Source organism: Eschrichtius robustus, chromosome X (assembly GCF_028021215.1).
Source record: "Eschrichtius robustus isolate mEscRob2 chromosome X, mEscRob2.pri, whole genome shotgun sequence".
Lineage (NCBI taxonomy): Eukaryota > Metazoa > Chordata > Mammalia > Artiodactyla > Eschrichtiidae > Eschrichtius > Eschrichtius robustus.
The window spans coordinates 96,069,760-96,096,350 of NC_090845.1; the positions used below are offsets into that span (position 1 = coordinate 96,069,760).

At 38.8% G+C, this 26,591-nt stretch overlaps 1 protein-coding gene across 9 annotated transcripts in view; it reads left to right on the plus strand.

Annotated features, from left to right (window-relative positions):
- The first annotated feature begins 2,171 nt into the window (after window positions 1–2,171).
- Window positions 2,172–26,591, plus strand: part of LOC137756575 (NACHT, LRR and PYD domains-containing protein 12-like) — a 51,130-nt gene continuing 26,710 nt past the window's right edge. For 2 of the 9 annotated variants that reach the window (XM_068532926.1, XM_068532933.1), the window contains exons 1-2: window positions 2,820–2,884; window positions 3,860–3,926. Coding sequence is in view for 1 of the 9 variants with exons in the window: in XM_068532934.1 (XP_068389035.1) it covers window positions 2,602–2,704; window positions 3,860–3,926 (170 nt within the window). In the remaining 8 variants the exon portion in view is untranslated. The other 7 variants (XM_068532929.1, XM_068532925.1, XM_068532934.1 and 4 more) reach the window with 7 other exon arrangements.

Below are 26,591 nucleotides of genomic sequence, written 5' to 3' on the forward strand. Positions count from 1 at the left end.
AGGCCATTATGATGTACATATCTTTTTGTTCAGCTCAACTCCCTCAGTGATAAGGGAGGGTGCTGTGATATACCAGAAATGTGAAATTCACAGCAAGCAGCAAGTACACAAGGCAAGGGGAGTCCAAGGCCTAACTGATTTAGCAGGTAAAGATACAATGAATGACGTTCAGAGTCAGTTTTTTATTTTATTAGTGAAAGGAAAAGTAGTCAGAGTTTCCTGCTCCTAGTGGTTGGTATCCCAAGCACCAAAAAGAATTACACTGAAACAAAAGGGGCCAGAGGACTGCAATGGTAGTTATGAGATATCCAGTTGCTCTGAAGCCAATTCTAGACTGCAACTAAATGACTTTATAGTCTGTAGCTCTCTTCTGAGTGGGATGAGTCAGGAAGACTCTTATCTCATCAGATCTCAGTAGGTGGGAGGCGATGAAAAACTGTCTCTTGACAGTTTCCCATGGGAGAGGAGAGATACAGAGGTGAGTGGGAGATGGCCCTGAAGCAACTTCTTGCAAGCCTCCTATCTTCTTGTTCTCTGGGAGGATCACAGGCATTTTGCCAAGACTCAGATTAGCTGTGGTTCAAGCCTTTGCCTGCGGGGTTTATGTGGATAATGCAGTTTCCAGGGTACCGTGGTGGAGCTGTTGTTCTATAGCAGTTAGCTGAAGGCCCAGGTACGTTCCCTGGAGGGGGAAAAAAGGAAGTAAAGTCAGAGTCTGTTGAGGAACTTCCTTTCTCCCTCCTTCCTGCTGACCTTCTATTTATGTCCTTTCATTCAGTCTCTTTGGGGTTTGGGACAGGGTGGGGCAGGAATTAAAGGAATAATGGGACACACAACAAATTCAGGCCCTGAAAGATTCAGTACCAAGGCCAGAGAATCCCAAAGCCCAAGTCCTTTGCTATCCATTTCTGGCTCTTAGTTTTTCAACTCTGAATTGAAATGTATGAGTAATTTCTAAGGTCCCTTCTAGCTCTAACAGTATTAATTTCCATAAATGCAAGTTTAGTGAATGTAGTGGTAGAAGCCTAATCTGCATACCTACCCCAAGAATGTTGGGACATGAGGGCAGATCATCAGGAACCCTATGACTAGAACAGAAAGGTGGATAACATTACTGTCACTTTAGGACCGCTATCAGATTTCCTTTTGGGGTCACTCTACTCCTCCATACACACTTCGATTCATTCAGAGCTCCCCCCACCAATCTCCCCCACTTAACATTTGCCACCATTATTTTTGAGTTTTCCACTTCAGCCCTCTCCCCCTTCTTTCTTTACTTACTAACTGTACAAGATGCAAATACTGATCTAGCTAGCCACAGCTCAGTTTCAAATTTCAGGTCAGCTGTCTGACAGTCGTCCATGTAGGAAACTGCCAAAGACATTCCATTTTCCAAGGGCAGAGCAGGTCACTTGATACAGCAATCAACAGGAGTCCTATGTGCCACCTTTCCCAATCATAGCCCTTCTTCCTCAAACTTCCACAAATGCACCCCTTACTTGGCATAGCCACTAGTCCAAGTTATCATTCAATCACCCATTTATTCATTAACTCAACAAATAATTTATTGATAGCTGCTTTGTGTCAGGTGCTGTAGTTCGGTGATAAAGAAAATACGTAGTCTCTGCCCTCATGAGACTCACAATCTAGAGGTGAGACAGACCACCAACAAATGAACACCTTTGTAATAATAGGAGCTATCACTGATTGACTGCTTACAGTGTCCCTGACACTATTCTCAGCACTCGAGATGTAGTAACTAATTTAATTCTCCCAGTAACACTATGAGGGAAAGACTACTAGTATTGACTCCAAAGGACACGAAGAGTTAATTCCTGTGCCCTCGCCCAGACCAGAAGATTCCGTGGTGCCCGGTAGTTGCTAGCAAGGGTCTTGGCTCTGGCTGCCTTTGGCGCGGGGGCAAAGGAGTCACGGCCCAGCACCTAGGAAAAGATCCAGCCTAGTGGCTCCTGGATTCGGGGTTGACCAGGCAGGATTCCCAGGACTGCGCTAGACACCCTCGAAACCTCTCCCACCGCGGTTTTCCCATCCTCTTTTTTCCTCCCCTTTCCCTCCCGCTCCCCAGTGCCCCCCCCCCCGCCCCTTTCCAGGCCGGCCCCTCCCTCTGAGACGCCTCCTCTCTGAGTCATTTCCCCTTCTCCGCCCCAAGACCTTGGCTCTCCCTTCCCTCTGGCTGGAAGGAGAGGAAGGGCAAACTGGCTTTGGGAACCAGGTGAGCGCTTTTCTCAGCGAGGACGAGAAACGCCTCCCGCCGCACCACCCTACCCCCCAGCGCCCACTCCGTTGGGAGGGACAGGAAGTCGAGGGAGTTCCCTCCGGCTGAGCGGCTGGCTTCCCCGTAGTCCGAAGGCCCCGGTGGCCGAGCGTGGGAGGTGCCACACCCCGCCCGGTGTCTCCTGGGATGCGAGGAGGGAAGCGGCGGCCCAGTTGGACTGGCCTGCAGCAGGCTCGTGCGGGGTGAGCTCAGCGCGCCGGGGAGGGACCTCGGGGCCCGCGAAGCTGGGGGGGCGGGGAGGGCCGGGCCGCCAGCCCCCGAGGAAAGCCCGCCCTGGAAAGAGGAGATGGGAGGGGCTCTAGAGGATGCGCGTGTGGAGGGGGGGTCGAGGCGCAGGACTTGGGGAACACGCGTCTGCGCGGAGAGGCGCGGGAGGACGCGCCCGGTTGCAGCAATTTATGGGGGTGTGTGTGGAGCCCCTTAGCGCGTGCGTGCGGCGCGTCCGTGGGGGGGGGGTGCGTGCGTGTGGGGGGCCGTGCGTGCGGGGTGCGTGCGTGTAGGCGTGCGTGGAGGGGGGAGGAGAGAACAGGAAGGAATGCTGAGGGACGCCGGGGGTGGGGACTGACACCGCGAGCTTGCGGGATTGAGGTAAAGATATCAGAGCGTCTCCGGCTGACAGCTCCGAGTCAGCATTCTTAACTTTTTAATTTTTTTGAAGGGGGGGTGGAGGGTGGACGTGACCCGTTTGAAATTCTAAGGAAAAGTATCGATCATCTCCTCAAAAAGAAAAAACAAAAACAAAAACCTAAACAAAAGCACATGGTGGTTCCTGGGCCCAAGGACGGCCATCCGTAGACCCCAGACTGTGGCTGAAGTCGGGCAGAAAACCCAAATAGGTGACTTAGGTATTCGCCACTGGGTCTTGTGATTCTGCGACGGGGGAACGGAACAGGTGACCGAGCTGTTGCCTCCTTTCTCTGCGGGCCCGTCCTGGGCTTGGTGGCTTCCAGGCCGTGTCACCGTGCCTTTGGGAGGTGGCGCCCTCAGAGTGGGTGTATGAAACGGGGTCGCTCCCCAGGGTACGGCCGCTCCGGGGCCCATGGCCTTCCCCATCCAGCTGGGGAGCCAGGCCTTGCAACTGGGTCCCGTGAGCCGGCCGGCTGGTCAGCCCAGATCTGGGCACCGGCCTCAGACGTGCTGGTCAGCTCCCTGCTCTTGCTCAGGTCCTCAGGTCGGAGCGCAGCGCGTCCTCGGATCCCCGCACCCGGGTGTAGTGCGGGGAGTGCGGCTCTAAGGTTGGCCCTTGGCTGGGTAAGTGACTAGGAGAGCAGCGGATTGGGGTTCTGATTCCGTCTTTATCATTAACTAACTGTGGGATGTGAAGCAATTTCCCTCATCTTTCTGCGCCCCACTTTCCTCCTTTGTGAAATGGGAGAGTAGCTCACAGCGTGGTTGGAAGTGTAAATAAGACTATAATAAGTTCCCAGCAAACGGAAGCATTTAATGAATGTCATCATACCTTAAGTATAAATATAAATAAGTAAGTAAGTAGATAAGTTAAAGTAGAAATTGTATCCTGAAAGAATGTATTAAACTGCTGGTTTTCTTTTTGGTCTCTTCTAGGCACACCTAGTTGTGCCATCCTCAGCCAAAGCCCACCAGATCCATCCTGTAAAGTCACACGCCTGAAGTAAGTGGGCTTTTAGTTTGAATCTTTTGTGATGTTCCGAGAGATAAGGCTTAGCCCACCATCAGCTCTCACCTGGATTGCTGCCCTGGTCGCCAGGCCTTCACACTTGGCCTGCTTCCCTCCCGTTCATTTTCTGTGTTGCAGTCAGAGTTACCATTCCCTCTGAGCTACAAAGTAACCTGCTGGTTGGGAGCACAGACCTTGGTGTCAGACAGATCTCTTTCAGATCCCAACTGCACCCTACTCCATCACTTTTTGTGTGACCTTGCACAAGTTACTTCCCCTCGTTAAGAATCCTCTTCCTTATCTGTAAAAGGGGATAATGGTGGTCTCTACCTCATATAGGTGTTGTGAGAAGTTCCAGAAGTAATGCATATAGAGTGGCCCATAGTAACTCATAGTAGCTCAGTAAATGGCAGATTAAAATGGATTAGAGCAGTGAGACTGCTAACAAGAGTTAAGCAGTGAGGTGGTAATGAGCTGAAGAATGGGAGAAGTCAAAGGATGGGAGATCTTGATGAGAATGAGCAGTGGGTATTCTGAGAACCAAGAAGTAATAAGGGTAAGAGGTTGTAGCCAGAGATTGGGTTAGTGGAGTTCAGAAACTCTGAAGTGGAGCAGCTCCATGTTTATCGGGTGGTCTAGGGCACTAATAGCTAGAAATGGCACGTGAAGTGGCATGTAGTCAGAGGTTGCAGAAGTAGAGGAGGTCAAGGGACAATGAAGCTAGAGTGTTGGGTGAGTCATCCATAGCCATTGAGGTTGCTTATCTGATGACATGGGTTGGAATGGAGAGGAAAATGGAGCTAGTGCCGATAAGGTCCACCCTGATTAACAGGGAGCAGTCATTTATTTCACAGATATTTACTGAGCTCTTACTAAATGTCAGGTTATAACAAGACAGACAAGAGTCCTGCTCTCATGGAGCTTACAGTCTAGTAGGAGTGATAACAGACATTAATAATCCCACCTATAAGTAGAAAACTGCAAATTGAGATAAGAGCTATGAAGGAAAAATAAGCATTCTATAAGTACCTATAACAGGAGGACCTGACTCTGTCTGGAATGTCAGGGAAGACTCTCCTAAAGAAGTGATGAGAACTGAAGGATCAGCTGGGGTAGAAGGAGATAGAGGAGGGATGAATGGAGGAAGTGTTCCACATAGAGGAAACAAACATCATGTGCAGAGACCTGAAGCTAGAACATGTGCAAGGGACTTGAAGTACTGAAAGGTGTCTGCTGTGGCTAGAGCACATTAAGCAAGGGAGAGAGTATTGGGAGCTGAGACTGGATGGCAGGGCCCCTTAATTATTTTGGGCTTTATCCTAGGAGCATTGGGAGTACTCCTACTAAAGGGTTTTGATTAGGTGAATGACATGATTTATCTGTATTTGTTTCTTTTTTTAAAAAATAAATTTATTTATTTATTTTTGGCTGCGTTGGGTTGTATTTGCTGCACACAGGCTTTCTCTAGTTGCGGCGAGCGGGGGCTACTCTGTTGCGGTGCACGGGCTTCTCATTGCGGTGGCTTCTCTTGTTGCAGAGCACGGGCTCTAGGCATGTGGGCTTCAGTAGTTGTGGCACGCAGGCTCAGTAGTTGTGGCGAACAGGCTTAGTTGCTCCACGGCATGTGGGATCTTCCCGGACCAGGGCTTGAACCCGTGTCCCCTGCATTGGCAGGCAGATTCTTAACCACTGCACCAGCAGGGAAGTCCTAGATTTATCTGTATTTCTATGTTTCTTCCTCCCACCTCAGTTTTATTCAGATGTAATTGATATATAACATTGTACAGTTTAAGATGTACAACATAATGATTTGATATGTTTATATATTGCAAAATGATTACCGTAGTATTTCTTAAGTAATGCACAACTATATGCTCATTAGAACAAAATAATCAAGCAACACAAGTATATAAATTGTGAAAGTCCAATTTGTATTTTTCTTTCTATGCATTAGAATACATATGTACACATGTATAATGCAGTAGATGTAGACATTATTCTATATATAGAATTATATATATAATATAGCAACTAGCTTTTTCCACTTAACAGTGTGTCTTTGACTTTTTCCATGTCTTTATTTTTTAATTACTCAATAATATATAAGTATATTTTCATGGTAAAAGATTGAAACAGTACACAGGTGTAGAGATAGTAAATCTTGAGACTTGCCTTTTCTGCTCCCTCTATAGTTGTTACTTCCACCCCCACCCCCCAAAAAAAGCAAAACAAAGAATAAACTAATTGTCAACAGTTTGGTGAGTATCCTTACAATCGCCTTTCCATGCATTTATATGAATAAATAAGTCCTTATACCATGTATGATTTATTCATATCATTATGCAGCTTTTAAATTTCTTATTTACTGACTTAATCACACAATTGACACACGAATACATTTTTCTTTCAGAGGATTAGAATGTTACAGGGAAGGCTAAAACCTCCTTTAGTCGTCATTGATTTTCTCCCTGATTCTTCCCCTCCCTACTCACTGTTGGACTTAGCTTCTTCCAGACCTTTTCTCTCTTTCTCTCTTTCTCTCTCTCTCTCTCTCTCTCTCACACACACACACACAATATACATATAGTATTATTTAGTGTTATTTAAAAATGTAAATTATTTATACTCCAGTAAAGATGTTAAATATATATATATATATATATATATATAAATTTTATCATGCTTATGTGTATTGTTCTGCTACTTGCTACTTTTCACCCAACATAATGTCTGAGAACTTTTCATGTTAGTACATGTAAATCTAACTTGTTCTTTTTCACTGTTTTGGAGTATTCTACAGAACAGATATGCTATAATTCATGTAGCCATTTCCCCATTGTCATGATTATTTCCAAGTTTTTTGCTAATATAAAATGGGCTGCAATGTATATCCTTCTACATGCCTCCCTCTTTCCTTTCTCTACTCACTCCAAATGCTACCTTTAATCAATACTAGATTCTTATGCATATTTAGGTTTGTTTCAGAATTCTTTATTTGGTTCTACTGATCCATTTATTTATACTTGCATTCATACCACACTTTAAATTTCTATAGTTTTATAATGTTTGATATCTGACATGGAAAGTCATCTTTTTTCTTCAATTTTGTGTTATTCTTGCATATTTACTTTTTAATATAGATTTTAGGATCAAATTATCATACCCAAATAGAATCTTATTGGCATTTTTGTTGGCCTCGCATTGAGTTTCCGGATTTAACGGGGGAGAATTGGCACCTTTACATTAATGACTCTTCCTTTATATGAATATATGTGGTATGACTCTCCATTTATTCAGATTTGTAAGTCCTTTAATAACGTGTCATTTTCTCCATAAATGTATTGAACATATCTTGTTTGGGCTATTTCTAGATACTTTATAGCTTTTGTTGCTACTATTAATAGGATTTTTTTCTTTCATTTTGTAATCAGGGGTATATAAGATAACTTGTTTTTTGTTTGAAATTGTGTCCAACAACTTTACTGAATTCTCCTTCTTTCTAATAGTTTGTTCATTGAGTCTGTTGGATTTTCTAGGTTGGCAAACAGATTATGTGCAAATATTGCTTGTTTTCTCTCTGGTTTCAATCTGTATACCACGTGTATTTTTCTTATCTGAATGCATTGCCTAGGACTTCCACTATAAGACTGAAGAGTAACAACGATATCAGACATCCTTAACTTATCCCTCCCTTTAATGGGAATGCTTCGAAAATTTCATCAAGTATGCTTCTTAGTGTGGGTTCTGGCAGTTGCCCTTTATTAAGTTAAGTAAGTTTTCTTTAATTCCTACTCTTCTGAGGCTTTTTAAAAACAAGAATGGCTATGAAATTTTATCAGTTGCTTTTTCACCTATAAGTTGGACATATAGGTTTTTCCCCTTTAACTTGTTAATGCATTGGATTGCATTGATAGCTTTTTAAAAACTTTCTATTATGATAATTTCCAAACATAAATGACAGTAGAGAGTACAGTAAACCCCCATGCACCCATAACTGAGCTTTAATAGCCATCAACATTTTGCCATACTTGTTTCAGCTATTCCCCTCCCCTCTTTTGTTCTGGGATGTTTTAGGCTAATCATGAGCATCATATGATTTCACTCCTAAATATTTCAGTATGCCTCACCAAAAAAATTGTAGCAAAAATGACATCTTCTCATATAATCATAATGCCATTATAATACTAATACCCAGCATATCTTCCGATTTTTCCAATTGTCTAAAAAATGGTTTTATTTTTTAGACTTTTAAAAAAAATAAATTTATTTTATTGTTGGCTGCGTTGGGTCTTCGTTGCCGCGTGGGCTTTCTCTAGTTGGGAAGAGCCGAGGCTACTCTTTGTTGCACTGCGCGGGCTTCTCTTGTTGCGGAGCATGGGCTCTAGGCACGCGGGCTTCAGTAGTTGTGGCACGCGGGCTCAGTAGTTGTGGCGCCTGGGCTTAGTTGCTCCACGGCATGTGGGATCTTCCCGGACCAGGGCTCTAACCTGTGTCCCCTGCATTGGCAGGCAGATTCCTAACCACTGCACCACCAGGGAAGTCCTAAAAAATGTTTTTACCATTGGGGTTTCTTCCAGTCAGGACCCAACCAACAACTCATTGTATTAGGTTATATCTCTTAGATTTCTTTTAAGTTTTTAAAAAGCTAAGACAGGACAACACCTCCTCCCTTTTATTTTCATGGCATTGGTTTGTTGAAGAAACCTGCCATTTGTTCTATAGACTCTCCCACATTCTGGATTTGGCTGATTACTTCCGTGAGGTGCTGTTTTATCTGTTTCTGTATTGTTTGTATTTCCTGTAGACTGGAAGGTGGATCTAAATGCTTGATTAGATTCAGGTTCTTATTATTTGTTGAGACTGTTCAGTGGTTGATACTATGTACTTTCTTTTACATAATGGTTGCCTGTCTCACTCTTAATGATACTAAAAATGGATTGAAGTGGTGTTAGTCTGATCCTGTCATTGTAAAGTTCTCCATCATCCTTTCACCTAGTGGCTTTACCATCCATTTGATAACTATTATTTGAGTCAATTATTTCGTTAAGGATTTCAAAATAATAAGTTTCTAATTCTATTATTCTTTCTGAATTTATTAGCTAGCATACCTCTGTAAGAAGAACTATCTCTCCTCTACTAGGGCTACTTGGTAAGCCTAAAATACAGTTCCTATACGAAAGACAGGATAAACGCTTAACTCTTTCCCTGTAATTGCCAATTTTCCAAGTAAGGAGTTGGTGTCCTGTTCCACATTGACAGGCCTGTAAGTGTTAAACTTCCCTGCATTCCTAATATTAACCTATCAGGTCAGGGGATGATGTGGTTTTTTTTTTTTCTTTTTTAATGTACTCTGAGATTTGAGGGACTAATCTTTTATTTAGCAGTTTTTATCTGTGTTCATAAGTGAGATTGCCTATAGTACTGATTCTCAGCCTGGGGCTGAACCATCCCTCTAGGGGACATTTGGAAATGCCTGGAGGTGCTTTTGGTTGTCACAGTTTATTGGTGTGTGTGTGGTGGGAAGTCCTGCTGGCATTTAGTAGATAGGGATCAGGGATACTAAATGAAGAATTGTTCCGCCAAAAATGCCATCAGCATCCCCTTGAAAAATAATGGCCTATAGTTTTCCTGTGCTTGATTATGGTATTAAGGTTATGCATTTTTATATCTACGTTCATAAGTGAGATGGGCCTATAATTTCTTTCCCTTTACTTGTCAGTTTTGGTATCAAGATTATTCTAGCCTATAGTTGTATGGTGTCATTTCCCTTCTTTACTTTGCTTTGGAAATTTTTGTATAAAGTTTGATTAATCTGTTCCTAGATGGTGTGGTCAAACTCTCCCACAGAACTTTTTGGGGCTGGTGACTTTTGAGGTAGAGTATTATCATTTCACATTCTTCTATGATTAATTGGTCTATTTAAGTTTTCTATTTCTTAGGCCAATTTTGGTTGTTTATTTTCTTGGAAATTATCCATTTCACCTAGGTTTTTAAAATTATTGCTATAAAAATTATACATACTAGTTTTTGGATAATTTTTTAATCTCTTGTTTCTGTAGTTTGGTTCCCTTTCATTTTTTATGTTAATTTATGATGGCTTTATTTTTGAAATCATACTTGCTAAAAATTTGTTCATTCTATTGTTCTTTTCAGAGAACTATCATTTCCTTTTATTGATTTACTCGACTGTTTAATTATTGTTTGCTTTCTATTTTGATAATTATTGATTTTTTAAATTGAGGTATAATTGACACACAATGTTATATTAGTTTCAGGTGTACAAAGTAACTATTTGATATTTGTATATATTGTTAAATGATCACCACAATAAGTCTAGTTAACATCCATCACCGTACATAGTTACAGAATTTTTTTTTCTTGTGATGAGAACTTTAAAGATTTAGTCTCTTAGTAACTTTTAAATATGTAATACAGTATTACTAACTATAGTCACCATGCGGTACATTACATTCTCGTGATTCCCATGACTTAGCTATTTTATAGCTAGAAGTTTGTACTTTTTGACTCCCCTCACCCACTTTGCCCACTCCCCACCCCCTCCCTCCCTGCCTCTGGCAACCACCAATCTGTTCTCTGTGTCTTTGAGGGTTTTTTTTTTAAGATTCTGTATGTAAATGAGATCATGTGGTATTTGTCTTTCTATGTCTGACTTACTTCACTTAGCATAATGCCCTCAAGGTCCATGCATGTTGTCACAAATGGCAAGATTTCATGGTTTTTTATGGCTGAACATAGGGGGTATCTTTTGTTTTATGTGAAACCGCCATATCTTTGTACCATTTTACTCTCCTACCAACATCCTTAGTAGCATTTGGTAGTGTCAGTTTTTTTAATATTAACCATTCTGGTGAGTGTGAACTGGTACCTCGTTGCAGTTTTTATTTACATTTCCCTAGTGACTAATGATGTTGAGCATCTTTTCATGTGCTATTGGCCATTTGTATATCTTCCTTTGTGAAAGGTCTGTTCGAATATTTTGCCCATTTTCTTTTTTATTGCAGTAAAATATATATAACATAAAATTTATCACTTTAGTCACTTTTTAAAAATTTTTTAATTTAATTTAATTAATTTTTTTATACAACAGGTTCTTATTAGTCATCAATTTTATACACATCAGTGTATACATGTCAATCCCAATCGCCCAATTCATCACACCACCATCCCCACCCCCCCACCACTTTCCCCCCTTGGTGTCCATACGTTTGTTCTCTACATCTGTGTCTCAATTTCTGCCCTGCAAACCGGTTCATCTGTACCATTTTTCTAGGTTCCACATGTATGTGTTAATATATATTTGTTTTTCTCTTTCTGACTTACTTCACTCTGTATGACAGTCTCTAGATCCATCCACGTCTCAACAAATGATTCAATTTCGTTCCTTTTTATGGCTGAGTAATATTCCATTGTATATATGTACCACATCTTCTTTATCCATTCGTCTGCTGATGGGCATTTAGGTTGCTTCCATGACCTGGCTACTGTAAATAGTGCTGCAATGAACATTGGAGTGCATGTGTCTTTTTGAATTATGGTTTTCTCTGGGTATATGCCCAGTAGTGGGATTGCTGGATCATATGGTAATTCTATTTTTAGTTTTTTAAGGAACCTCCATACTTTTCTCCATAGTGGCTGTATCAATTTACATTCCCACCAACAGTGCAAGAGGGTTCCCTTTTCTCCACACCCTCTCCAGCATTTGTTGTTTGTAGATTTTCTGATGCTGCCCATTCTAACTAGTGTGAGGTGGTACCTCATTGTAGTTTTGATTTGCATTTCTCTAATAATTAGTGATGTTGAGCATCTTTTCATGTGCTTCGTGGCCGTCTGTATGTCTTCTTTGGAGAAATGTCTATTTAGGTCTTCTGCCCATTTTTGAATTGGGTTGTTTGTTTCTTTAATATTGAGCTGCATGAGCTGTTTATACATTTTGGAGATTAATCCTTTGTCCGTTGATTCATTTGCAAATATTTTCTCCCATTCTGAGGGCTGTCTTTTGGTCTTGTTTATGGTTTCCTTTGCCGTGCAAAAGCTTTGAGGTTTCATTAGGTCCCATTTGTTTATTTTTGTTTTTATTTCCATTTCTCTAGGAGGTGGGTCAAAAAGGATCTTGCTGTGATTTATGTCAAAGAGTGTTCTTCCTATGTTTTCCTCTAAGAGTTTTATAGTGTCCGGTCTTACATTTAGGTCTCTAATCCATTTTGAGTTTATTTTTGAGTTTGGTGTTAGGGAGTGTTCTAATTTCATTCTTTTACATGTAGCTGTCCAGTTTCCCCAGCACCACTTGTAGAAGAGACTGTCTTTTCTCCATTGTATATCCTTGCCTCCTTTGTCATAGATTAGTTGACCATAGGTGTGTGGGTTTATCTCTGGGCTTTCTATCTTCTTCCATGGATCTATGTTTCTGTTTTTGTGCCAGTACCATATTGTCTTGATTACTGTAGCTTTATAGTATAGTCTGAAGTCAGGGAGTCTGATTACCCCAGCTCCGTTTTTTCCCTCAAGACTGCTTTGGCTATTCGGGGTCTTTTGTGTCTCCATACAAATTTTAAGATTTTTTGTTCTAGTTCTGTAAAAAATGCCATTGGTAATTTGATAGGGATTGCATTGAATCTGTAGATTGCTTTGGGTAGTATACTCATTTTCACAATGTTGATTCTTCCCATCCAAGAACATGGTATATCTCTCCATCTGTTGGTATCATCTTTAATTTCTTTCATCAGTGTCTTATAGTTTTCTGCATACAGGTCTTTTGTCTCCCTAGGTAGGTTTATTCCTAGGTATTTTATTCTTTTTGTTGCAGTGGTAAATGGGAGTGTTTCCTTAATTTCTCTTTCAGATTTTTCATCATTAGTGTATAGGAATGCAAGAGATTTCTGTGCATTAATTTTGTATCCTGCAACTTTACCAAATTCATTGATCAGCTCTAGTAGTTTTATGGTGGCATTTTTAGGATTCTCTATGTATAGTATCATGTCATCTGCAAACGGTGACGGTTTTACTTCTTGTTTTCCAATTTGTATTCCTTTTATTTCTTTTTCTTCTCCGATTGCCCTGGCTAGGACTTCCAAAACTATGTTGAATAATAGTGGTGAGAGTGGACATCCTTGTCTCGTTCCTGATCTTAGAGGAAATGCTTTCAGTTTTTCACCATTGAGAATGATGTTTGCTGTGGGTTTGTCATATATTGCCTTTATTATGTTGAGGGAGGTTCCCTCTATGCCCACTTTCTGGAGAGTTTTTACCAGAAATGGGTGTTGAATTTTGTCAAAAGCTTTTTCTGCATCTATTGAGATGATCATATGGTTTTTATTCTTCAATTTGTAATATGCTGTATCACATTGATTGATTTGCATATATTGAAGAATCCTTGCATTCCTGGGAAAAATTCCACTTGATCATGGTGTATGATCCTTTTAATTTGTTGTTGGATTCTGTTTGCTAGTATTTTGTTGAGGATTTTTGCATCTATATTCATCAGTGATATTGGTCTGTAATTTTCTTTTTTTGTAGTATCTTTGTCTGGTTTTGGTATCAGGGTGATGGTGGCCTTGTAGAATGAGTTTGGGCGTGTTCTTTCTTCCACAGTTTTTTGGAAGAGTTTGAGAAGGATGAGTGTTAGCTCTTCTCTAAATGTTTGATAGAATTCACCTGTGAAGCCATCTGGTCCTGGACTTTTGTTTGTTGGAAGATTTTTAATTACAGTTTCAATTTCATTACTTGTGATTGGTCTGTTCATATTTTCTATTTCTTCCTGGTTCAGTCTTGGAAGGTTATACCCTTCTAAGAATTTGTCCATTTCTTCCAGGTTGTCCATTTTATTGACATAGAGATGCTTGTAGTAGTTTCTTAGGATGCTTTGTATTTCTGCGGTGTCTGTTGTAACTTCTCCTTTTTCATTTCTAATTTTATTGATCTGAGTCCTCTCCCTCTTTTTCTTGATGAGTCTGGCTAATGGTTTATCAATTTTGTTTGTCTTCTCCAAGAACCAGCTTTTCGTTTTATTGATCTTTGCTATTGTTTTCTTTGTTTCTATTTCATTTATTTCTGCTCTGATCTTTATGATTTCTTTCCTTCTGCTAACTTTGGGTTTTGTTTGTTCTTCTTTCTCTAGTTCCTTTAGGTGTATGTTTAGATTGTTTATTTGAGATTTTTCTTGTTTCTTGAGGTAGGCTTGTATAGCTATAAACTTCCCCCTGAGAACTGCTTTTGCTGCATCCCATAGGTTTTGGATCATCGTGTTTTCACTGTCATTTTTTGATTTCCTCTTTGATTTCTTCAGTGATCTCTTGGTTATTTAGTAACGTATTGTTTAGCCTCCATGTGTTTGTGTTTTTTACGTTTTTTTCCCTGTAATTGATTTCTAATCTCATAGTGTTGTGGTCAGAAAAGATGCTTGATATGATTTCAATTTTCTTAAATTTACTGAGGCTTGATTTGTGACCCAGGATGTGATCTATCCTGGAGAATGTTCCATGCGCACTTGAGAAGAAAGTGTAATCTGCTGTTTTCGGATGGAATGTCCTATAAATATCAATTAAATCTATCTGGTCTATTGTGTCATTTAAAGCTTCTGTTTCCTTATTTATTTTCATTTTGGATGATCTGTCCATTGGTGTAAGTGAGGTGTTAAAGTCCCCCACTATTATTGTGTTACTATCGATTTCCTCTTGTATAGCTGTTAGCAGTTGCCTTATGTATTGAGGTGTTCCTATGTTGGGTGCATATATATTTATAATTGTTATATCTTCTTCTTGGATTGATCCCTTGATCATTATGTAGTGTCCTTCCTTGTCTCTTGTAACAGTCTTTATTTTAAAGTCTATTTTATCTGATATGAGTATAGCTACTCCAGCTTTCTTTTGATTTCCATTTGCATGGAATATCTTTTTCCATCCCCTCACTTTCAGTCTGTATGTGTCCCTAGGTCTGAAGTGGGTCTCTTGTAGACAGCATATATATGGGTCTTGTTTTTGTATCCATTCAGCAAGCCTGTGTCTTTTGGTTGGAGCATTTAATCCATTCACGTTTAAGGTAATTATCGATATGTATGCTCCTATGACCTTTTCTTAATTGTTTTGGGTTTGTTTTTGTAGGTCTTTTTATTCTCTTGTGTTTCCCACTTAGAAAAGTTCCTTTAGCATTTGTTGTAGGGGTGGTTTGGTGGTGCTGCATTCTCATAGCTTTTGCTTGTCTGTAAAGCTTTTGATTTCTCCATTGAATCTGAATGAGATCCTTGCTGGGTAGGGTAATCTTGGTTGTAGGTTCTTCCCTTTCATCACTTTAAGTATATCATGCCACTCCCTTCTGGCTTGCAGAGTTTCTGCTGAGAAATCAGCTGTTAACCTTATGGGAGTTCCCCTGTATGTTATTTGCCATTTTTCCCTTGCTGCTTTCAATAATTTTTCTCTGCGTTTAATTTTTGCCACTTTGATTACTATGTGTCTCGGCGTGTTTCTCCTTGGGTTTATTCTGTATGGGACTCTCTGCGCTTCCTGGACTTAGGTGGGCTATTTCCTTTCCCCTGTTAGTGAAGTTTTCGACTCGAATCTCTTCAGATATTTTCTCTGGTCCTTTCTCTCTCTCTTCTCCTTCTGGGACCCCTATAATGTGAATGTTGTTGCGTTTAATGTTGTCCCAGAGGTCTCTTAGGCTGTCTTCATTTCTTTTCATTCTTTTTTCTTTATTCTGTTCTGCAGCAGTGAGTTCCACCATTCTGTCTTCCAGCTCACTTATCCGTTCTTCTGCCTCAGTTCTTCTGATATTGATTCCTTCTAGTGTAGTTTTCATTGCAGTTATTGTATTGTTCATCTCTGTTTGTTTGTTCTTTAATTCTTCTAGGTCTTTGTTAAACATTTCTTGCATCTTCTCGATCTTTGCCTCCATTCTTTTCCCGAGGTCCTGGATCATCTTCGCTATCATTATTCTGAATTCATTTTCTGGAAGGTTGCTTATCTCCATTTAGTTGTTTTTCTGGGGTTTCATCTTGTTCCTTCATCTGGTACATAGCCCTCTGCCTTTTCATCTTGTCTGTCTTTCTGTGAATGTGGTTTTTGTTCCACAAGCTGCAGGATTGTAGTTCTTCTTGCTTCTGCTGGCTACCCTCTGGTGGATGTGGCTATCTAAGAGGCTTGTGCAAGTTTCCTGATGGGAGGGACTGGTGGTGAGTAGAGCTCACTTTAGTCACCTTTATGTGTACAATTCAGTGGCATTAAGTACATTACATTGTTACCCAAGCATCACCACTAGCCACCTCCAAAATTTTTCATCTTCCCAAACTGAAACTCTATACCCATTAAACAATAACTCCCCATTACCCTCTCCCCCCAGACCCTGGTAACCACCGTTATACTTTCTGACTCTATGAATTTGACTATTCTATGTACTTCATATAAATAGAATCATATAATATTTTTTATTTTGTGCCTGGCTTATTTCACTTTGCATAATGTTTTCAAATTTAATACATGTAGCATGTTTCAGAATGTTCTTCTGTTTAAAGGCTGAGTAATGTGTTGTATGTCTAGACCACATTTTGTTTATCCATTCATCCGTTGATGGACATTTGGGTTGTTTCCACTTTCTCATTTTCTTGTGTAATTGCATTTTTCATTGATTTTTTTCCTACTTTTACAGTTGATTTTTTTCTATTTTTTAATTGAGTTATAATTGACATATAACACTGTTTTGGTTTTAGGTGTACAACATAATGACTTGATACATGCATATATTGCAAAATGATTACCACAAGTTTAGTTTATAGCTTTTATTAAATTGATCTGATTGATTTTATTCACATACCATAAAACCCACCCTTTTAAAGTATACAATTTAGTTATTTTCAGTATATTCACAATGCTGTGTAACCATCACCACTATCTAATTCCAGAATGTTTCCAGCACCTCAAACAGAATCCCATAACCATTAGCAGTCACTACCACTTCCCCTTTTCCCTGAACCCCTGGCAACCACTAATCTACTTTCTTTCTCTACGAATTTGTCTATTATGTACATTTCATATAAATGGAGTTTCGTGTCTGACTTCTTTCATGTAGCATAATGTTTTCAAGGCTCATCCATGTTATAGCATGCCTCAGTACCTTGTTCCTTTTTATGGCTGGATAGTATTCCACTGTAAATATATACCACATTTTGTTTATTCAGTTCATCAGTTGATGGACATTGGGGTTGTTTCCACCTTTTTTGCTATTTAGTATAGTGATGCTGTGACTATTTTTGTACAAATTTTTGTTTAAATACCTGTTTTCAATTGTTTGGGGTATATACCTAGAAGTAAAATTGCTGGGTCACATGGTAATCCTGTGTTTAACTTATTGTGGAGCTGCTGAACTTTTCCATAGTGGCTGCATCGTTTTATATTCCCACTGGCAATGTATGAGTGTGCTAATTTTTCCACATGCTTGCCATTTTTCATTTTTTAAATTACAGCCATTCCAGTGGATGTGAAATAGATTCTTATTCAGTTATAAAAAGGAATGAAGAACTGATACATGATACAACATGGATGAACCTTGAAAACATTATGCTAAGAAAAGAAGCCAGACACAAAAGGGCACATATTGTATGATTCCATTTGTATGAAATGTCCAGAATAGGCAAATCCTTAGAGACATAAAGTAGAATTGTGGTTGCCAGGGGCTGGGGTGGGGGGAGAATGGGGAGTGTCTGCTTAATGAGTACAGCATTTCGTTTTGGGGTGATGAAAATGTTCTGGAATTGGATAGTGGTGATGGTTGCAAAACTTTGTGAATGTACTACAAAGCAATGAATTGTACACTTTAAAAGGGTGAATTTTATGATATGTGAATTATATCTCAATAAAAAAAAACCCAGAGTCTCATTTTAGGCCTGGAGGTGAGATTTGTAGCATTTCTTTCTCCTGTTTTTGGCAGCATGCATACCATGTCGAGTCACCATGAAAAGTTGTACCGTTTGTTGACTGAAAAGGCACACAGCCAAGGGTGTGAAGGGGGACTGAAATTAGCCCATACCCTGCTCTCTAACCTGTGTTCCCTAACTTGGTGCTCCCCTAGCGCAGAGGAAGAAGCACCATTTTACCATTTTGTAATTCAACTGCTTGTAGGAGACTGAATTACTTACTTTGATTTGTCTTCTTGAAGAGGGCACCTTTTGGTACTTTGCATAACGATTCCATATATTCTAGTGGAACTCCTAGTACAATGGATACTACTTTCCCATCGTGGAATTTGGGCCATCTCACAGCCTTTTACTCTAACTGGGTCTAATAACCAGTTATAAAATACCCCCATAGTTCCCTAAAGGTCTGTTGACTGTAACTCACTCTCTGGTATAATTTCTTTTTCTTTTCAATTTTTTTTTCTAGTTTTTTTGAGATATAATTGACATACAGCACTGTGTAAGTTTAAGATGTACAGCATAGTGATATGACTTACATACATCATGAAATGATTACGTCGTCTCATATAGGTACAACATTAAAGAAATAGAAAAAATATTTTTTCCTGGTGATGAGAACTCTTAGGATTTACTCTCTTAACAACTTTTATACAGCAGTGTTAATTATCTTCATCATGCTGTATATTACATCCATAGTACTTAATTTATCTTATAACTGGAAGTTTGTACCTTTTGACTGCCTTCACCTAATTCCCCCCTCCCCACCTCTGGTGGTCACAAATCTGATTTCTTTTTCTAGGAGTTTGTTTCTTTGCTTGTTTTGGAAGTACAATTAACCTACAACACTATGTTAGTTTCTGGTACACAACATAGTGATTCAATATTTCTATACATTTCAAAATGTCACCGTAAGTCTAGTTGTCATCTGTTACCATACAAAGATATTACATAATTATTGAGTATATTCCCTACACTGTGACTCATTTACTTTGTAACTGAAAGTTTGTACCTCTTGATCTCCCTCACTTATTTCTCTCCTCCCCCAGTTTCCTCCAGTCTGGCTACCACCTGTTTGTTCTCTGTATCTATGACTCTGTTTCTGTTTAATTATGCTTGTTAATTCATTTTGTTTTTTAGATTACACATATAAGTGAGATTATGTGGTATTTGTCTTTATCTGTCTGACTTATTTTGCTTAATATAATACACTCTAGGTCCATCCATGTTGTTGCAAATGGCAAGATTTCATGGCTGAGTAATGTTCCATTATATATATATATATATATATATATATATATATATATATATATATATATATATATATATATATATTCATCTATCAATGGGAACTTAGGTTTCTTCCATATCTTGGTATTATAAGTAATGCTGCAATGCAATATCAGAAAAACAACCCAATCAGAAAATGGGTGGACTATCTAAGTAGACATTTCTCCAAAGAAGATACACAGATGGCTAAAAAGCACATGGAAAGATACTCAACATCACTAATTATTAGAGAAATGCAAATCAAAACTACAATGAGATATCACCTCACACCGGTCAGAATGGCCATCATCAAAAAATCTACAAACAATAAATGCTGGAGAGGGTGTGGAGAAAAGGGAACCATCCTACACTGTTGGTGGGAATGTAAACTGGTACAGCCACTACGGAGAACAGTATGGAGGTTCCTTAAAAAACTAAAAATAGAGCTACCATAAAATCCAGCAATTCCGCTCCTGGGCATATATCCGGAGAAAACCATAAATTGAAAAGATACATGCACCCCAGTGTTCATTACAGCACTGTTTACAATAGCCAGGACATGTAAGCAACCTAAATGTCCATCAACAGAGGAATGGATAAAGAAGGTGTGGTACATATATACAATGGAATATTACTCAGCCATAAAAAAGAACAAAATAATGCCATTTGCAGCAACATGGATGGATCTAGGGATTGTCATACTGAGTGAAGTAAGTCAGACAGAGAAAGACAAGTATCATATGATATCACTTATATGTGGAATCTAAAAAAAGGGTACAAATGAACTTATCTACAAAACAGAAATAGAGTTACAGATGTAGAAAACAAACTTATGATTACCAGGGGGTAAGGTGTGGGGGAGGGATAAATTGGAAGATAGGGATTGACATATACACACTACTATATATAAAATAGATAACTAATACGGACCTACTATATAGCACAGGGAACTGTACTCAATACTCTGTAATGGCCTATATGGAAAAAGAGTCTAAAAAGAGTGGATACCTAGAGGAGTGGGATAAGGAAGGTGGGAGGGAGATGCAAGAGGGAGGAGATATGGGGATATATGTATATGTATAGCTGATTCACTTTGTTATAAAGCAGAAGCTAACACACCATTGTAAAGCAATTATACTCCAGTAAAGATGTTAAAAAAATTTTAAAAAATAAAAAACTGGAAAAAATAAAAAAATAAAAAAGAGTGGATATATCTATATGTATAACTGATTCACTTTGCTGTACCCCTGAAACTAACACAACATTGTTAATCAACTGTACTCCAATAAAAATTAAAAAAAAACTAGTGCTGTGATGAACATAGGGTTGTTTATGTATTTTCTAATTAATGTTTTCATTTTCTTCAGATAAATACCCATAAGTGGAATTGCTGGATTTTATGGTAGTTCTGTTTTTAATTTTTTTAACCACACCTTACTGTCTTTTTGATAATAGCCATTCTGACAGGTGTGAGGTGATATCTCATTGTGGTTTTCATTTGCATTTCCTTGATGATTAGTGATATTGAGCATCTTTTCATATTCTTGTTGGCCATCAGTATGTCTTCTTTGGAAAAAAGGCTATTCAGTTCCTCTGCCCATTTTTTAATTGGGTTGTTTGTTTTTTTGATGTTGAGTTTTATGAGTTCTTTGTATATTTTTGATATTAACCCCCTATAGGATATATCATTTGCAAATATTGTCTCCCATTCAGCAGGTGGCCTTTTCATTTTGTTGATAGTTTCCTTCACTGTGTAAAAGCTTTTTAGTCTGATGTAGTCCCATTTGTTGACTCTTGCTCTTGTTTCTTTTGCCTGAGGAGACATATCCAAAAAAATATTGCTAAGACTGATATCAAAGAGTGTACTGCCTATGTTTTCTTCTAGAAGTTTTATGGTTTCAGGTCTTACATTTAAGTCTTCAATCTATTTTGAGTTTATTTTTGTATATGGTGTGAGAAAGTAGTCCAGTTGGATTCTTTTGAATGTAGTTGTCCAGTTTTCCCAACACCATTTATTGAAGAGGCTGTGTTTTCCCCATTGTTTATTTTTGCCTTCTTTGTTGTAGATTAATTGCCCATATAAATGTGGGTTCATTTCTGGGCTGTCTATTGTATTCCATTGATCTGTGTCTGTTTTTGTGCCAGTACCATACTATTTTGATTACTGTAGCTTTGTAGTATAGTTTGAGATCAGGTAGCATGATACTTTATGTTTTGGTTTTCTTTCTCAAGATTATTTTAGCTAATTGGGATCTTTTGTATTGCCACACAAATTTTAGAATATTTGTTCTGTGAAAAATGCCATTGGTATTTTGATAGGGATTGCAGTGAATCTGTAGATTGCCTTGGGTAATATGGTCATTTTAACAATATTAATTTTTCCAATCCATGAGTGCAGTATATCTTTCCATCTCTTTGTGTCATCTTCAGTTTCATCAGTGTCTTATAGTTTTCTGAGTACACGTCTTTTATCTCCTTAGGTAGACTTATTCCCAGGTATTTTATTCTTTTTGATGCAACTGTGAATGGGATTGTTTTCTTAATTTCTCTTTCTGATAGTTTGTTGTTAGTGTTTCTGGTATAATTTCTATGTCAGAGTACTTTAGTTGCAGGCAATAGAAATTGATTCTGAATAACTTAACTTGAGCAAAAATAGAGATTTTTGGAAGGACACTGGAGTTACTTGAAACTACATGGAGTGCTCAAAAACAAGGTTTCAGGGAGGTCAGGAACTAAGGAAGCTTGGGGCATTTGGGTATCAGAACCTCAGTCTCTGTAGTCCCCACTCAGGTTTTAAAATTCAGGCACAGAGAATCTGATTATTCCATTAAGAGATATGGGATATCTTATCAAAACCAAGATCAATGAAAGAATGCTGGACAAACCAAACAGTAGTTACCAACAGAGGTAAGAAAAAGAGAGGTGTCAGCATCTAAGTGGAGATGTTGAGTAAGCCTTTAGATGAATAAATCTGGATCTGAGAGAAGAGGGCTAGACTTAGGTAAACAATTAGGAGTTGTAAGGAATGATTGAAATCATGGACATCGTAGAGATTGCCTAGGAAGAGAGTGAGTGACCATGTACCCCTCCAGCTCCATTACCTGAGGGCAGGAGTGCTTACTGGAGTAATTTGTAACTAGAGAATTTTTTTCTACTTTTTAGAGGACATGCTGTTCCTAGTGACTGGGAAAAGAACCCACGATGTGGGAATATAACACTGTGCTGGTAACACTCTGTCTCATAAGAAGTTGTTATGTGGAGATTTTAATAGAATGTAACTTCTTTCTGTCAGTTACAATAAATGCCAACTTATTTTTCTCTAACATTATTTATATTGCACTTGGTCCTCTGCTAAGAGTTTTATGTGTGTCATCTTATTTAATCCTCACAACAAAATAATGAAGTAGTTATTATTATCACCATATTTTACAGATGGGTTACTGTAGTCTCAGGAGTTTAAGTAACTTTACTCGAAGTCATCTTGCTAGAAAGCAGTGGAAATGGAATTTAAGTAAGGTCTATCTGAGTTCAGACATTTTTACTCTCTATCAAATGATACAGCAATGCCAACATTAGCTATGGTTTAGGATTATTGAGCCCTTACTGTGTACCATGTAGTGTACTGAATACTTCATATGCATACTTCATTTAATCCTCATAATAACCTTTTAAGAAAGGTTGTGATCAACTGTTGTTATAAACTGTTGTTATCCCTATTTAATAGCTGAGGAATCTGAGGCTTAGAGATGTTAATTCCATGGTTGTCACATAGTAAGTGGTAGAGTCAGGGCCTGAACACATCTGTTTGATTCCAAAGCCTGTGTGTTTCACCAATACACTCTATCAAAAATAACTAATTCTTAGAACAGTGGCTCTTTTCCCTGGCTGTGTATTCGAATCACCTTGGGAACTTAAAAAAAAGTCAGTGCCAAACCTCATCATCAAAGATTCTGATTTAATTGATCAGGAATGCAGACTAGGCACTGTATTATTTTTAAGATTTTATTCATTTATTCAATTTATTCAATGAACATTTAATGAATGTCTTCTCTATGTCAAACACTTTCTAGGCATTTACTCTCTAGCAAGATGTATTAGTTAGCTATTGCCACAACAATACATAACAACAACCACAAAATCTCAGTGGCACGAAAAGTTAAGAATTTATTAAGCACCTATTCTCACCGATCTGGAGGCCAGCTGGGACTCAGCTGATTAGGCAGGGTTCTGTTGGGCAACTCTGATTCGGCCTGGGGTGACTCTATTTTTTTTGCTGCAGGACTATGAGTAAACTGGGGTGGCTCTACTGCATGTATTTCTCATCCTTGGACGAGTGGACTACCTGGGGCTTGTTTCTCTCATGGCTCATCTCATGCCAGTGGCAGAATCACAAGAGGGAGCATGTACAACTGTGCAAGCACATATCAGGCCCCTACTTGAGTCACATCTGTGTACACTCCATTACCCAGAGCAAGTTTCAAAGTTGAGCTCGAAGATAAGAGGTGGGAAAATAAGTTCCACTTCTTTGGTGTGGACCTGCCAAGTTCATGGCAAGGGCTGAGAATTGGGGCCAATAATTCAATTTAAGGGGGAAATACTGAAAGTGAATAATAAACCTAACTCATAAGAAAATAATCAAGTGTGTTAGAAATTGATAAGTAATATTGCAACAAAGAAAACAAATTCTGGAAGGTGGTGTGAAGGTAATTCTAATGTGCAACTGGGACTTAGGACCACTGATCTTACAATGTTCAACCTGGAAAGAAACCTGGGCTAACATTCTCTCCGCCATTTTGAAAATAATAAAACAGATTCAGAAAGTAGAAGAATCTTACTCAAGGTCCATAGGTAGATAGTTATAGAAATGGAACTAGGGCTTGAATCTCCTGACTCTCTAGACTGTTTCTCTTATACCACAGTATTCTAATCTGTGGTCTTAGAATTCTCCCTTTACCAGTGGTACCAAATTGACTTGTGTTGTAGAAGGACACAGTCATTCTTTCTTATCTTGACCACAAACATTAGAGGTATACTGCCTAAATCCTATCCTTCCCTTAATAATGCATTTTAGAGCTCAATTTGACATTTCCCTTATTTGTACTCTTCAAAAGTCTGTGGACATTCTATCCTCTCTTTAGTTTTTTTGTTTTTTTTTTTTTCTCTTCAAGCTGAAGACTGTTGATTTTGGTCTATCTACCTTCCTGTGATCTCCTAGTCCCAGCTAGCTCTCTACTTAGTTACTGGGCCTTCTCTCTTCCCCAGCCCTGTGATGCTTTGAGTAGTCTTTTTTTTTTTTTTTTCATGTAATGTCTGAAACATTTATATTAACATATTTCCATACAAATAACCCAATGAAAGTTTAGTATTAGTTGTTTTGTTTGTTTTTTTATACTGCAGGTTCTTATTAGGCATCAATTTTATACACATCGCTGTATACACGTCAATCCCAATCGCCCAATTCAGCACACCACCATCCCCACCTCACCGCAGTTTTCCCCCCTTGGTGTCCATATGTCCATTCTCTACATCTGTGTCTCAACTTCTGCCCTGCAAACTGGCTCATCTGTACCATTTTTCTAGGTTCCACATACATGCATTAATATACGATATTTGTTTTTCTCTTTCTGACTTACTTCACTCTGTATGACAGTCTCTAGATCCATCCACGTCTCAACAAATGACTCAATTTCGTTCCTTTTTATGGCTGAGTAATATTCCATTGTATATATGTACCACATCTTCTTTATCCATTCGTCTGCTGATGGGCATTTAGGTTGCTTCCATGACCTGGCTATTGTAAATAGTGCTGCAATGAATATTCGGGTGCATGTGTCTTTTTGAATTACGGTTTTCTCTGGGTATATGCCCAGTAGTGGGATTGCTGGGTCATATGGTAATTCTATTTTTAGTTTTTTAAGGAACCTCCATATTGTTCTCCATAGTGGCTGTATCAATTTACATTCCCACCAACAGTGCAAGAGGGTTCCCTTTTCTCCACACCCTCTCCAGCATTTGTTGTTTGTAGATTTTCTGATGATGCCCATTCTAACAGGAGTGAGGTGATACCTCATTGTAGTTTTGATTTGCATTTCTCTAATAATTAGTGATGTTGAGCATCTTTTCATGTGCTTCGTGGCCGTCTGTATGTCTTCTTTGGAGAAATGTCTATTTAGGTCTTCTGCCCATTTTTGGATTGGGGTGTTTGTTTCTTTGATATTGAGCTGAATGAGCTGTTTATATATTTTGGAGATTAATCCTTTGTCCGTTGATTCGTTTGCAAATATTTTCTCCCATTCTGAGGGTTGTCTTTTCGTCTTGTTTATGGTTTCCTTTGCTGTGCAAAAGCTTTGAAGTTTCATTAGGTCCCACTTGTTTATTTTTGTTTTTATTTCCATTACTCTAGGAGGTGGATCAAAAAAGATCTTGCTGTGATTTATGTCAAAGAGTGTTCTTCCTATGTTTTCCTCTAAGAGTTTTATAGTGTCCAGTCTTATATTTAGGTCTCGAATCCATTTTGAGTTTATTTTTGTGTATGGTGTTAGGAAGTATTCTAATTTCATTCTTTTACATGTAGCTGTCCAGTTTTCCCAGCACCACTTATTGAAGAGACTGTCTTTTCTCCATTGTATATCTTTGCCTCCTTTGTCATAGATTAGTTGACCATAGGTGCGTGGGTTAATCTCTGGGCTTTCTATCTTGTTCCATTGATCTATGTTTCTGTTTTTGTGCCAGTACCATATTGTCTTGATGACTGTAGCTTTGTAGTAGAGTCTGAAGTCAGGGAGTCTGATTCCTCCAGCTCCATTTTTTTGACTCAAGACTGCTTTGGCTATTCGGGGTCTTTTGTGTCTCCATACAAATTTTAAGATGATTTGTTCTAGCTCCGTAAAAAATGCCATTGGTAATTTGATAGGGATTGCATTGAATCTGTAGATTGCTTTGGGTAGTATACTCATTTTCACAATGTTGATTCTTCCCATCCAAGAACATGGTATATCTCTCCATCTGTTGGTATCATCTTTAATTTCTTTCATCAGTGTCTTATAGTTTTCTGCATACAGGTCTTTTGTCTCCCTAGGTAGGTTTATTCCTAGGTATTTTATTCTTTTTGTTGCAGTGGTAAATGGGAGTGTTTCCATAATTTCTCTTTCAGATTTTTCATCATTAGTGTATAGGAATGCAAGAGATTTCTGTGCATTAATTTTGTATCCTGCAACTTTACCAAATTCATTGATCAGCTCTAGTAGTTTTATGGTGGCATTTTTAGGATTCTCTATGTATAGTATCATGTCATCTGCAAACGGTGACAGTTTTACTTCTTGTTTTCCAATTTGTATTCCTTTTATTTCTTTTTCTTCTCTGATTGCCCTGGCTAGGACTTCCAAAACTATGTTGAATAATAGTGGTGAGAGTGGACATCCTTGTCTCGTTCCTGATCTTAGAGGAAATGCTTTCAGTTTTTCACCATTGAG